The sequence below is a fragment of the Chinchilla lanigera genome, unplaced genomic scaffold, assembly GCF_000276665.1.
Source record: "Chinchilla lanigera isolate Chin_1 unplaced genomic scaffold, ChiLan1.0 scaffold00019, whole genome shotgun sequence".
In the NCBI taxonomy this organism is placed as follows: Eukaryota; Metazoa; Chordata; class Mammalia; order Rodentia; family Chinchillidae; genus Chinchilla; species Chinchilla lanigera.
This window is the reverse complement of record NW_004955420.1, coordinates 1,253,524-1,268,811: the sequence shown is the minus strand read 5'-3', so window position 1 is coordinate 1,268,811 and position 15,288 is coordinate 1,253,524. Positions and strand designations below refer to the sequence as shown.

Here is a 15,288-nt window from a genome sequence, read left to right as displayed (position 1 = left end):
TTTTTTTTGGTTTTTCTCTGGTACCGGGAACCGAACTCACGACCTTGCGCTTGCCAGGCAGGCGCTTTTGCTGCTGAGCTAAATCCCCAGCCCCAAGCTACATAAACTTTTAAAACAGTCTCATTGGGAGGTCTCCTTGGAGATAACAGCCCCATTGACTCTCCTGGTAACTTATCTGACTCTATCATATGTAAAATAATTCCTTTAAAGACTGCCACACCTTCATGCACTCCACAGTGACATTTTGCTCAACAATAGGTCACCTACACAACAGTGATTCTGACTCTGTAAGATTAAATATCCTACTGATGTCATAGCCATCTTAGTGTGTATAGGTACAATGCATGGCATTTACACAATGAATCACCTAATAGCACAGTTCTCAGAGTATGTCCCTGTCAGTAATCAATGTATAACTGCGCTTACGTAGCTCAGCAGAAGTGAGGGGAGAAGGGAAAGACAACCTCAAATTTCTGCTTCCTGGTCCTAAAAGCAGTGTTCTGTTTCTCAAACCTTGTATTGAGCAGACGGTGCTGGGATGGTGTCATCATAATGATAGTAATGATACTGACAATAGTAGAACATACACATATGGCACGTATGCCACTAGGCACTGTTCTAAGTATTTGACATGAAATAACTAATTTCCTCGTCACATCATGAGATAGGTACTAATAAGATCCCTATTTGTAGCTAGGGAAAGAGGCACAGAGAATTGAATATCTTGCCCAAATCCACACAGTTGGTAAGTGACGGAACCCAAAGTAGATGAACAGGGTGGTTCTGGGAAATAAGGTGGGGCTACTGCAAATTTTAAAGTTCACATTGCATTCAGGGAGTCTGGTGATCACCAAAAACTATTTATTGTAACTTATTTAAAATGGTTAATGTCATCGTCATTCAGGAATTTTGAATTTCTAACAATTTAATGTACAAAGAGGATAAACCTGGGAAGGTAAACTGCTTAGTGATGCTGGTAGTACAGCTGGTGCCTCCTAGTAGGCACAATTGTTAACATTATCTCTCCATGCCAACCCTTGGGAAATTACTATCACCAACCTTAGACTTCTAGGTTAGTTTTTAAGAGACAGAACTAAGTTACCAGCAGCCATAAAATTATGTAAATGTACTTTAAACTCTACAACTCTTAGCAAACAGGTACTATTCAACATAGGTAAAATATTTTCACTTTTAATTAAGCACACAATTAAGCATATTGATCCTCTGCTCACACTAACTTAAATGAGAGACGATGAATCCTTCTTTGAAGAAGGGTTTTAAGTAAGCATTATTTTTTCATCAATGATGCCATTGGAAGAAGACATGAAGTGTATCACCAGCTTTGTAGTTCCGCACATCTGACTATTCTTCAGGACTGAAGGGATTCTTGTGACTCTGGAGCCCAAGCCCCACTCCCAGGAGGTCCCTGGAAAGGGGACTCTGGTTGCTCTCTGTTAACTCCTTGAACACTGTTCTTCATGGAGTCCAGAGATTTCTCTGGCTTTTTTTAGATGTCCGTGTTGAGGAACGGAATGCACAGTCTATTAAGTCTGGATCTCATTTTTTAAATTGGATGTGAGTTCTTTTATTTATCACCTCTAATTAATAGTGAAGCACTTTATAAAGAAAATCAAGCACTTCCTTCTAGTTGCCAGCAAGAGAGAGCTTCCATTTGCATTCCTCATGAATATTTAATACCTTTCTGTCTTAATTTGATTTTGTTTTCATCTTTTTCATACTGGTTTTCCTATCTCAAAAAGCCTTGTGACTATTTCCTTTTGCAGGTTAACCTCATTCTCTTTGTTTATTCCTTAGGAGAGTCCATTATTTCATTATGTTTTTCTTGGAAGGTCTCTCTTTAGATGATACGGTATTTATGCCTGCACAAATTTATTCCACTGATCTGAGAAAGAAAATTGAATCTGCCCTCCAGACCTCCCTTTCTGTCACTAACAAACAAACACAAGTTTTAAGGTAGCCTTATTATAAAGCTTGCTCAGTGTGCACATTCATTCATCAAACATGTAGAGCAGATAGAATGTTCATTGTGCAAAGGTAACTTGGGCACATCCTGACTTGGCAAAGAACTTCTAGTGTGCAGTAAGTGGAGATATGGGCCAAAGGACTTAGTAGGCAGGTCCAGAGAATCCATCCTGTTGTTGCTATTTCTAGTCCAGTGTGACCAACCCTGTTTCATTCTTGAGCCCACACACAGTACATTACTTTTATTTCTATGCAAAAAGTGTTAAAGGCTTAAATGTAGCTTAGATAGAGAGGAAAAAATACTCATAGTTTAGTATTTTACAAACATGAACTAAGGTGAGAAACTCTCTTCAGCAGTAATAGAGAGTAGCACATACATGAATGCCCTTTCGTGTCAGGCTTTGCACTGCGTTCTTTGTGGTGAGGACACCTCAGGTCTGAAATACCCTGGGGAACTTGAGAAGGCCTTGCTTTTGGGTTACACAGTGCACCACAGGAGGGCAACAAAGAGCTCCACAGAGTGCAAAACAGCCTCCTGCTCTGGGCAACGTGGGCAGGGTGACCAGGGCTCCACCAAGGTCTCCTGGGACGCGGTGCCGAGCTGTCAATGGAGTGACTTGGAAAGATAGTGTCGTGAGCTTAATTATTTATGACTCTGTATAATTTCCTGGAACTTTCAGCAAGGACATGCATGCCCAATTCATGAATCATGGCTAAAATCCACTGTTAATTCCTACCACACGTGGACTTGCTGCCGTCATTTGATGTGGTGTGTCTGTCTAGCATGCATCTCTGGCACTGGCTTTATCTTGGAGAAGATAGGACCTTTCCAGAGGGGGATCAATATGCTTCTGGGTGACTTAGTTTTTTAAACTTAAATTTCCAAGTTCTTCACTGATGGCAAAAATACATACACATCCTCTTCTTAAGAATTGGAAAGCAAAGTTCAAAAGAGATTTTGAAGTTACTAGTCCAAAAATTTGTCTAAATCGATGTTTACTTTACCATTATAAGAATCTTGCTCATTTCTCCAAACTACACTCCCTTTTCTCCCTCCCACTTTGAGTTTACTTTCTTTTCACTTTAGTTTTCTGTCTCATTTAGGCAGCGCAATGTCCCCTGGACTGTGATATGCTCCCTTGTAGCTTTAGTTTTTCAGTGTTTTCTTATCGACCTGAGCTATCGTTTCCCCAGTGTGATTTTCTCCTAATTTTTCAAGGTCCACCTGTGTTTCTCTCATTCCAGATATAATTCCCACAGAGATCTTTTCCTTTTCTGAGTCCTTTTGTCTTTTCTGTGCAGTTACATATACCCCATGTGAAAATGCTTTCATGTGTATAACTACCATCTGCTACCTCATTTCTGAGTCAATGGTAATGATGCCTTTGACCCCCATTGTACCTAATATAGCGTTAGACCTATTTTGTGATTGGCTGATCTGTACAGTGACTGATGGGACCTTTTGTTTATTTGCTTGAGTACTTCAAGTATATGTTTATATATTAGATTGTTGATTTATCTGTGGATTTATCTCTTTTGTTTCACAGGTCAAAAAAATTCCAGTCATTTATTGAGAGTTGCTTGGTAAAGAATCACAGCCAGCGACCAGCAACAGAGCAACTGATGAAGCATCCGTTTATACGAGACCAACCTAATGAGCGCCAGGTCCGCATTCAACTCAAGGACCATATTGATAGGACAAAGAAGAAAAGAGGAGAGAAAGGTTAGATGTATATTTTAATTTCAGTGAGAAGAATAAGACATGGAGTGATCGTGGGCTCTTGATGTATTTGGCGGTGGATGTTTCAAATGGGTCTGTATTAGTTTTTAATGTGAAGGGCCATCTGTGAGATTGCAACCTTTACAGTGAAATCCCACTACTTGAAGTGGAATCTTTCATGAAGAAAAACAGAACTGTAAGAAACATTATCTCTTCCAGTCACTGAACAAAGACATTTTGCTTGATACTATGCAGCATTTTAACACGACAAGTGATTTTCTTAATTCAAATGAATATTCATGTTTGGAAGAGTAAAAATGTACAGAAGACAGACAACCTAAAAAAATATCTGGTTGACACTTTTCTGTCCTGACAATTTTCAATATTTAAGTTTCAGTGTTCTGAGGCTCATTTTTAATTCAGTTACTTAGAATTCAGGAAAAATTTTCTTACAGTTGCAGTGATAAAAAAGATCATTAGGTTGCTGTATGGAACATCAGATTTTGAGCTGAAGGTCATTTAGTGTCCTTCCCTATCTTGGAGATGCATAACCTCCTCTCTCGTACTGCACAATATTTTCATTTCATCATTAGAAGAGACAGGAGCTCAAATAAGCCCTGTGGCCTGGTTGTTTGAATGCAGCTCAGTTTCTTCACCTGCACCCCAGTCCAGGTGAAAGCTTGCGGTCTAGAGCAGGTTTCACTTTGTAACCAGCTGAGAGTGAGGTAGGGAGGCAGGAAGGTTGGGGCATAGAGGAGAGACATGGAGAAAATACACAGTGAGGGAGCTGGTATGAGATGGTGTGGGAGGCAGTTGAAGCCCGGAATAGTGGCCATGGAGAGGCACCAAGCGGAGAGTAGAGGAGAACACCAGAGACCCAGGCTGGGAGGGAAGGAGTCAGGCCACTGCTTGCTCCCCTCTTCTCCATCTCTCTCCCTTTTCTTTGGTGCAGAGGGAGCAGTGGAGGGTGCAGTCCACATAGGACAGAAGTCACTCTCCCTTGGTTTGCCTTCTTTTTTTTTTTTTTTGGTTTTGGTTTTTCTCTGCTACCGGGAACTGAACTCACGACCTTCCGCTTGCCAAGCAGGCACTTTGCCGCTGAGCTAAAACCCCAGCCCCCTGGTTTGCCTTCTTTATTTTGCAGTTAACACCTATAGCAGTAAGGTGTGTGAACTGAGGCTTAGGGCTGGGGCAGTGAGTACGCTGGATTGAAGAGGTGAGATCAGCAGAGAGTTAAGGCAGGAGAAGAAACACTCAGTGAAGGTTCTGGGAGAGGCTCCTTCTGCTGGCAGCCTCAGGACTCGAAGGAAAGTGTGATCAGCTTACACTCAGAAGTGAGAGGTTGTGATGCTAAGCTAGAAGACAAGCCCACCTGCAACCATTAGTGGGTGGACATGGGTAAAATGTTAAGCAGGGCCCACTGAGCTGGGAGACCAGCCCAAGCTGGAGGTACTTAGACCTCAGGAGAAATCTCTAGGTCAATATTAGAAAGTTCCAGAACTGTCTCTTTAGCTGTACTTGTCCATTGGTCTGGATACTCCATGAAGTAAAACTTTTAAAGAGGATTATTTCAGGGCATGGTGTCAAGCATGCAATCATTAAATGCCAACTTCTCTTGAAGGGAAAGTATTACACTAGGGCTATAACAAGCATGTTAAATACTCAGTTCAAATTCTGGGTTCAAATTCTAGCTTTGCACCTTATCAGCTATGTGACTTTCACCACAGTTTTCTCATCTTTAAAATAAATGAGACTAGAGGTGTAATAATAATACAAGTTGTCGGTTCCCGGTACCGGAGAAAAACCAAAAAAAAAAAAAAAAAAAATAATAATAATAATACAAGTTGCCTAGCACTATTGCGAAGATTACATGAAATAATGTACATAAAATGTACAGTACAAAGTCTGGTATTTAGATGCACTCAGTAAATATTAGCCATTCTTATTTAGGCAAATCACGGTTGAACTATAATTTTTCAGTACTATTCAAGGGTACCTTCTCAAATGTATAACCTATGAATATGTTTAGAAAACCTTGTGCTTCTAGTTGGTTTCACATTTTTTGCACAAACCCTGGAATATAATACAAAAATGCACCATAACATAAAGATAGACTACTTTTAGTATATACATTTTCTGTACAATGGAAGATTCCTGAGAATAACTACACAGTATTCAAAAGTCCATACTGTAATGTAAGGATTCTAATCATTTAAGCTTAAGGCCACCAGAATCCCAGTTCTGGCTTCATTTTTGTCTGCTTCCCAAGGATGGATAGTTGATCAAATGAAATATTCCATTTGCCCAGTTTGATCAAATGACTTAATTTGTTTCCTCTCAAACTTTTTCACTCCTAGTCACTCTCTATGATCAGCTCTTGGGGAGAATCAGGCAATTTTACCTTGAATTACTTTATGATTTTTTTCAACTTGATATTTTCTCAAGGTATGTTGACATGTACTCATTTAACCTAGTGATATAAAGTCAAACTAAATTTTGGTGAAGTATTAAAATTGAGGAACCCAGTGAATGAAGGTTTTACCTTAAAGAGTAGAAGTATTGAAAATAATTGTATGCTTCTTTCTTTTGTATAATTTCCTTTATTAGCTAAAATTACTTCATTTTACTATGGACTCTCCGTTTATCCATTTCAAGAAAGTTTGGAATGTTAAACTTTCAGTACAGAATATTAAGACATTTTATGCAGGTTCTTTTCCTTTTGGGGAAATGATACTCTTAAAAATAAGTAGCAGAAACGTACCTAAATGTATGAGGTTCACCTGTGATTTTAAAAAATACATTTGAACTCAATACGTTATTAGTTTCTTTATCTCTTTAATGTGTAGACTCTAAATAGTGTAAAAGGCTTTATCCAGTCTGTTTTCAGCCATGTGAATGCTGCCTCCTAGTGGCCATATAACCAAATTGTAGTTTCAGTTCCTTTTTTTTTTTGTAATTACTAACCCACAGCTGTAAAAGAAACAGTGGCAGCCTCCATTGCATTGCTTGGAGCTCCATTAAGGACTCCTCGTTGCCTACAGAAAAGTCCTAAGCAGTGGCGAAGGATCAGTGAGCCATTTAACCCCTGTGGACTTTCATCCTCTCTCTGCTTCTCTCATATTGTCACCTAGTTACTCACAGCTCATGATTTCCTAAATGTGGAATGCATTGTAGTACTGCCAACTTTTCTCATGTGGATATATTCTCATGTGGGTATATTGCTTGGAATGTACTTTTCTTATTACTTCCAGCTGCCAGCTGCCTGAAGAAGGACTACTGCCCTTCTATGGCCCAATTCATTTCCTCTTGAATATTTCACTGTCCCTTTTTCCATTCTGAGCAGTGGAACTAGCTTTTCTTTTCTCTCATTTCTCATTGGTCTTTTTATATGTACATCTGTTTAGCATATAATGTGTTGGAAAGAGTGCAAATTTTAAGGTTGGGAAAATTCCAGGTGGAATTCTAAATCCAGATCCCAGATCGACCTTTTATTAATGCAATAATATTTGTCATAATACTTAACCTCTCACAATCTGAATATCTTTATGTGAAAAATAAGCATTATGTTAGACGATTATTGTGAGGAATAAATGAAAGAACTTAGATAAAATATCTGGGACATGTGGCTTTCATAGGAGATGCTTAGCAGATACTCATTTCCTCTCTTCTTAATCATGGAAACGCTTAATAGTTCCTTGTTTCACAATTACGCTCCAATCTCCTCCAAGGCAAAGGCAAAACCTTACTCATTTTGCATGTTAACTTGCTTAATTACTGAATTAAATGAATGTCCCTAGTGGACCTTTCAAAGCATATTTAACTATGTATTTTTAATATGCCAATCATTAAAAGTTTCTTTCTGATATTTATCAAGGTATCTGAAGGCAATTTGTGAATCCATGTAAGTTGTAGTAAAATACATTACTAAAATGACAGTCCTTTAACAATTAATAAGTTAACAGTGATCAGATAAGTTTGATGTGGGTGGCTCTATAATGGGATTAACATAAATAGATTGTTTATCCATTCCTTGCTTTCTTTTTAATATAAATGTTAGGATAAGTGAGGGACAGTTATCTAGAGTTAGCTGGGAAAGTCTTGAATACAGTTAATTCTGTGTACTTAAATCCACCAGTGGAAACTGCTGACTCATAAGTCATGAAGCCAGGAGGCCATCCCAGCTCAGTCTGAAACATACTCTCCGCCTCAGTTTACTTGTACAGTCACGCATCGCTTAATGACAGGGATATGTTCACAGAGTCATGCTGTTAGGCAGCTTTGTTGTTTTGAGAATATCACAGAGTGCTCTTACACAAACCTGGCTGATGTAGGTCAGTCTCTCGGTATGTCCCCTTGATACAGTCAAGAAACACAATAAAAATAAATAAATACCATGCATAGCATATTATTTAATTTGTTGTTATTTTTAGTCCTGGGAATCAAATCTAGGGCATTGTACATACCAGGCAAGTGCTCTACCACTAAGCTACACCCGATGCCAGCATACTTCTATAGTAAACTGTTTTCAAAATACAAAATATGCTCTGAAATAATGATTAAAAGTATAGTAAATATATAAATCAGTGACATTCATTTATTACTATTATCAAGTATTGTTTACTGGACATATCCATGGCCTGTACTTTTATGCAACTGGCAGCATACTAGGTTTGTTTTCAGTAGCCTCAGCACAAACAGATGAGTAGTTCATCGTGCTGTGATACTAGAGCAGCTACAATGTCACTAGGCAAGAAGAATTTTTCAGCTGCATTATAATCTTTGGGGATCATCCCTGTTGCATATGTGGTCCATTGTTGAGCAAAATTTCATTCTACAGCTCATGTTGATATATGGGTTGGGGATGGACTTTACTGAGTGGTAACACGGCTTTGGTGCATTAACCTGCTATGTGTCTCTCCTTAGATGAGACTGAGTATGAGTACAGTGGAAGTGAGGAGGAGGAGGAGGAGAACGACTCTGGAGAGCCCAGGTGCGAGCATGAGAGTTGAGCCTTCTAATTTTCACATTCTGAACTGTGCTTGTATGAAATTCATTTTCCTTTTGATTTATAGGTTCATTTTAAAGAATCTACCAGGGTGGTCTTATTTAACTTATTGCCCAGAAATATATTCATTAATTTGGGAAATTTTCGCTAGGCAGGTTCTTAGGAAAATGTGGAAATCAGCATCTTCTCTTTCTTGTCTTAAAGATTTGTGGTCTTTTCTCAAGGCCTTGTTTCCTCACATATGTAACCTGTAAAGCTTGGAGAAGGCAGTTATCTGGGTAATGCAGGATGAAAAGTACTTCAAATTACAACTTTTTGGAGACCTGTGTGATATTTTTAAACTTGAATTCTTTGACTTCTTGCTTCATACCTTTAAGAAGCCCTTTCACATACCCTCCTTGTCATATAGCTTGGTATTTTCCCTGCAGCCTGGTCCAGGAGAAAATGATTTCCAGGAAATCAGATTACACTTAAAGGGGAACCTGCGATAGAATCTCTGAGCCTTTCCTGTTTCACATATTGGACCCCAGAATCAAGTGCTACTTTACTGCAGTCACCCCTGCATTTTGAATTTCATTTAATTTTGATCCCAACTTTCTTCCAGTCTGGGTTCATAAATAATTAAGGGGAGAGTGCTCCCACTGCCAGGATTTCTCTTTTGTGAGAAAATTCAGCTAGAGGAGCTTGGTGAGTGAAGAGGCACACATGGCACACACGCCAGGGGGCTGCGCACTGTAAATGTGAAGTTGGGTTTATCAGAGGAGACATACAAGAAGAAGGGTCCCTGGCCTCTATGGCTCCCTACTGTCCAGCCATTGGATTGAACCCAGTGCGGCAGGAGAAATTCTTTTGCCCTGTTACTGTCCCAGAGCTTCCTGATCAGAGAAGCTGACCAGAGACACTGCTGGACTGAGCTACACAACATGTATTATTGTCTTCTGTAGCCAACTCAGACCTATTGAGCTGTATTCTTGCTAAGCTACCACAGAGGATTGCACTGGATTTATGGAGTCATTGATATTTCTCTCTTCACCTGTCATAGGATTTGTCAAGGTCAGAGACTAAAGGAAAATTTGTTCTTCTGTCTGATACATAACATGTTGTACCACCCCCAGCTGCATAAAGATGATGACTATTAAGCAATGACATGGAAAATGAGCTTTCCTGTATGGCAGAGGGCCAACTACTCCTTTAGAGAAGTTATATTCTATTTGTTGAAAGCTTACCCAGATGGCCGTGCCGCCCTCTGACCGTTCCTGGACAACTGAGAGAGCATGTCTTTCCAATGCTTGCTAAACTAGTGCTAGGAGTCACTTAGTCAGTCAACTCAGCTGTAATTATAGCATGCCATTATATCACAGGGAAGATTATATGTCCAGTCCTATTTCTATGGACAAAGCTAGTTACTCTTCGTGAAATCCTAAGAAGTAGAAAAGGATAGTGGTTGTGTCATTTTGGAAATAAGTCAATAGCAGAAGAGTGGCAAGAAGGTCACACATCAATTAATATTCTGGGGAGGTTCTGGCGTGCATGCGAGGCTACGTTCCCCAGCCCATCACCCTTGCACAGAGCAAGTGGCCTGTGTATTTAAGTGCCACCATGCAGGCATGGTTTTAGAGTTTTACACACGGCCAGTAAGCTTTAGAGGAAGCTTCTTAGTAGACTTCCAATGGTCTTTCATAGAATGTCAGGAACAAATGTTTTTGTTTCATTTTATGGCAGCATCTCACGCCTCATACTGACTGCTCTCCAAAAGCAAACTTGCTTCTCCCATCCATGTCACAAATCCTGCTGCTCCTCATGCATCCCTTATCCCAGCTCTCTTCACCACTGGTTAAAATCTCTAGTCAGAGCCATTACGGCAGTCATCTGACTGTCAGCTCTGCCTGCTCTCAGCCCTTGCAGACTGTGGTCCACTCTGCAGCCAAACACGTCTGCTCCTGGTCCTCCTCCCTGGGCGCCTTTCCTGCCGCTCTCCTGGCCACCTGCTTTCTCACCCACCTGTCCCCTTGCCCTCCTCTTAGGCCCCACACCCCCTACTCTGGGAGGACAGGCTCCCTAGAAAAGGCCACACCTGTTTGCACGTGGTCTTTAAGTTGCTTTTTCTTCTGCCTGGAACATCCTTCCCCCCACCAACTCCCACCTTCCCAGAGAGGCCCTCCCGGCCACCCAGTCAAAGCAGGGCTCTTCATTCTGACCTCAGCTCCCTGCCATTGTCACCTAAACGTTATTATTTGTAATTATCTGTCTTCCCCATAAGAAAGTAACTCTAGAGTCATAATTTCTTATGTGGTCGCAGCAGTACCCCATAGCCTGTCACATAGTAGATGCCAGTAAATATATGTCCAATTAATTTATTTCAGATGGAAAGTTCCAGAAAGATTAAAGCAGCTGGGTTTGAACAATCCTCCCCGTTACACAGCTATGTAGAACTGAGAAGTTCTATCACTTTTAGTTGATCTACAGTTAGATGGGTGTAGGACAACCCTGGACTACCTGGAAAGGTGTTTTCTTTCACACACACACATACACACACACACACACACACACACACACACACACACACAAGCTCTGGTCTCCTTGGACTTAGCAAACTTGGTTCGGATCCTGGCTGTGCATCAACCTTAATTCCAGGCTTCTCCTCCCCTGACTTACCTGCCTGCACCGAGCAGCCTAATCTCCTCCTCCTGGGGTTTGGTGTGAGCAGTCAAGGAGGGGTGTGTGCAAGGCTGATCTGTGCTGGTCCAAGTAGAGTCGGCCCATGGCAGCTTCTGCGTGCTCATTTCTCTTTGCTTGCCGTTCTTACCTGTGAAGATAAGCTGGCCTGGGGAATTCACTAAAGTCTTAAGAAACAAGACACAAGTCTTTGCCATCCAGAAGGGCAAGGGTGTAGGGTGTCTGTCCTGGAGGAAGGGATGGCTCTGTGAATGTGATGTCCCTCTGAGGTGGAGACAGTGTATGCCACAAGGGGAGGCGGAACACTCACCTTTTCCCTGAGCCTGTTTTTCTTGAACCTAAACGGCTGAACTAACAAGGACTCTAGGAGCCACATGTGGGCCCTGTGATCCTTGCCCGGGACTCACAGTAGCCGTGGCTCCTGCCCTACTCACTCTTCCCTTCCCGCAGCTCCATCCTGAACCTGCCTGGAGAGTCGACACTGAGGCGGGACTTTCTGAGACTCCAGCTGGCCAACAAGGAGCGTTCCGAGGCCCTGCGAAGGCAGCAGCTGGAGCAGCAGCAGCGGGAGAATGAGGAGCACAAGAGGCAGCTGCTGGCCGAGCGCCAGAAGCGCATCGAGGAGCAGAAGGAGCAGCGGCGGCGGCTGGAGGAGGTGAGGGCCACGTAGGGCACCTTGAACCCAGCCTCCCTGTGTGGTCACTCCCTGGGCGTCCCTGGTGGGCCCAGGTTGTACCTTCCAGGTCAAGGCCCCCACCTGCCTGGCATTCACACACCATGGCTGCAAAGGAAGATGAGGTCTGAATGCTCTTACAGATGAGCCTTCCCTCACTTTTTGTGGTGTCAAGGTCATTGCAGAATTGCAGCCAAAGGCCTCAACTCCTTCATGTCTGGCTCACAGAAGACTTTCTCAGTGAAGGCTTCCCTGACTAGATTACTTCAAATTGTGTCCCTCACTTGTTCCTTACCATATTCTATTGCCCTTCCCTGCTTTATTACTTTTACATAGTAGCTCTGACCACCTTCAAAATTATTGCCTCTGTCTCCCCACTAGAATATAAGCTCCATGAGGATGAAAGATTTTCTCTCCTACTACTTGGTGTATCACTTGCACCTAGCATAATAGCTAGCATACAGCAGGTGGCTTATCAATATTTGTGGGTGGGTAAGTTAATTTTTGAATGAGTGAGTCAATGGTTGACAGGTGAAATGCAGGTGTTAACGAGACCACAATGAATAGACAGGTAAGCAAAATGCTAAGTATGGAAAACCAGGGCCTGCTTATTGACACTGCTCTGAACACTGGGCATAGCCTTTCACAAGTTCTTTCACACACACCCTTTGTACCGTTGGCCTGTCCTCCAGCTCGGGACAACTCCAGCCTTCAGCAGTAGACACTTCTGACATCTGGGTGGGAAACTGCACTGGCCATGGCATGGCATGGCATGGCATGTCCTATGTGGGACTCTCACTTGTGTGGTTTTACAGAAATTTGTTCCAGCTTTTTTCCCAGATTTTTGCTCACATCTCTGAGACCTCCATACTCAGCCAGATAAATCAAAACTTTTAGACAGTTAAGAGACTGAGCATGCTTAGCTATTGGAAAATTGGGCGACAAATGAAAGGTTCACTAACTGCTTGGTAATGGGGTAGTAATTTCACTTGTTGCCCAAACACCAGCTTGCTCTTCATTTAATGGGTTTATAGCAATTCCCTTGCTTTGTCAGGTGGCCACTGAAAATTAGAGGGTGGTGAACTGCGTGCACCAGGAGCAAATTGTTTTTTAAATAATACATCAAGGTCTAGCCTCCCTGGTTGAAACCAGTGAGGGCCTCAGTTCTACTTTGCAGTAAATCCCATCAAGCTCATTATGTTCCTGGAATATTAGCTTCAGAGCAGCAACAATAATACTGGACAGCTGTAATCACGGAGTGATTATTGAATGATTTCTGTGGGCCAACTACCAGGCAGGGTGCTTTGCTTACACTGAGTATCTCATATGTCGTTATCTCTTTGCATGCATTCAGATTCCTCATGCAAAGGGCATGGAGTCCCCATTTAACATGTGAGAAACAGATCAGGGAGGAGAAGTAATTAGTCCCACATTGTGAGGGCGGTAAAATGCAAAGTGAGGATTAAAATCCTGTACCCCCTGACCCTGGTGTTCTTGCAGGCCTTTCTTGAGACAATAAGTATAGATATATAATCAAAGTCCTGAACTGTGATCCTCAGAATTGGACCTTGAGGCTTCTGCAAACAGCAATATCAAGTAAAGCGCTTTCTAATCTGAGTTTGTAATATTGTTGATGTAAAGAATGCTCAGCACATGAAAAGTGCAAAGTCCACCTGCTATCTTATGTTCTGAGATACGTGATGTCATAGACAGAGGCACTATGGTGCTGTAGGGCAGAAAGCACCTAAGAAGCAGACAGAGATGGGGTGAAGTGAGGTGTGGGTGTCGGTTCTGTCAGGCAGCTCTCTGGAGTAGTGTACAAAGTGTAGAAATGGGAGGCGTCTGCATGACCTCCAGTTACCTCCCAGACACGAATGGAAAGCCTCAGCAGGTTCTTGCACCTGTGCCCTGGTGTTACCTCCCTCAGCCCACATGGCAAGTGTGGCCTTTTGTGCCGGCCCCCAATCTGGGGCTGCACCATTTCCTTCAGGCTCTCAGGTCTCCCTAGGACCGTGGAGCCCACTCCTTCAAACGGCAGATCAAACCCTCTTAGGTGCTGCCCTAAAACCTCTGCCTTTCCTGCTTTTTCCTGGTGGCAGTTTCTTCCCTCTAGGGGCTCCCTACTCACTGGAGCGTCAAAACCTGGAATCTTTTTCCCTGTCTGGCTGTCCCTTCATTACACATAGTCTCAGACTGAAGACACATACCATCTAACTATGGCAAATCTGCACTCTCATCCCACAAAACACTTAAAATTCTCAAGAATGCATACTTGCTTGTATATGCGATTGTGTGCATTTCTTTCTTTTTTTTTTGCACACAAACTCTTGGCTCTTGAACCAAGATCCTCAATTAAGGCAGTCCTTTCAGAAGGTGCCTTGTTTTTATTCTGCTTTTATTTTTTAGATTTCCTTCTGCTCACACCAGTCTAATTACTTGAGTTCCCTATGTTTATTCATCAAATTACTAGAACAATTTCTGATGATTATGACGCACTGACCATGACAGGTACTACAATTAGCATGTTACATAAATTGTCTTACTTAATTCTCACAATCATCCCCAGTCTAAAGATAATGCAGCTGCATCTTAGAAAGATTAATAATTTGCTGAGGTCACACAGCTCTGGAAGAAATCAGGTTTCAAATCCAGGGAATTGGACTGCAGAGTTTAAGCATCAAGTCACAGCCTACATCCTACCTCTCTACAGATGAGCCGTAGCTTGCGTGCTTTTCTGTATTCTTCACCTGGCTTGTATCTCTGTGGTCTTTTACCTTGAACATTTAAAGGTTTCTGTGCAAGGTGAAGAAGCTGTGCCCAGCAGGAGCTCAGCTTTGAGCCCGGGTCGGTCAGAGCTGCTGTGAGGCCTCCTCTGAGTCTGCTGTCTTGTGGCACCTAGCAGCGCTTCCATCGTGGATGAAGGTCAGAGTGCAGCCCGGTGAGGCGCAGGTGTTCACAGAGACACTGTGTAAGTCTGGGCATGCACAGAGAGTGTGTGTGCACACGAGGACATGAATGCTTTGCTCGGTGTGGCAGTGGTGTGAAACCTGGCTTCTCAGAAGAAGCAGGAATGCTGGACATTTTGCCAGCCAATTATACCAGCTTTATCTTTAGATCTACTCTCTTGCTCTAGAGCTCAATAGAGAAGGAAAACGATATTCCATACACAGATGACTATAAATTCTAAACCCCAAAGTAACAGCAGTCTTGGCCACCAGAGATTTCTCTCCT

The 15,288-nt window shown here is 42.2% G+C and overlaps 1 protein-coding gene across 4 annotated transcripts in view; it reads left to right on the top strand.

The window, feature by feature from the left end:
- Nucleotides 1–15,288, top strand: part of Tnik (TRAF2 and NCK interacting kinase) — a 376,373-nt gene that overhangs the window by 273,901 nt on the left and 87,184 nt on the right. For all 4 annotated transcript variants that reach the window (XM_005382987.2, XM_005382990.2, XM_005382989.2 and 1 more), the window contains exons 10-12: nucleotides 3,531–3,706; nucleotides 8,627–8,693; nucleotides 11,835–12,039. In XM_005382987.2, the coding sequence (XP_005383044.1) occupies nucleotides 3,531–3,706; nucleotides 8,627–8,693; nucleotides 11,835–12,039 (448 nt within the window). The remainder of the gene's footprint in view (nucleotides 1–3,530; nucleotides 3,707–8,626; nucleotides 8,694–11,834; nucleotides 12,040–15,288) is intronic.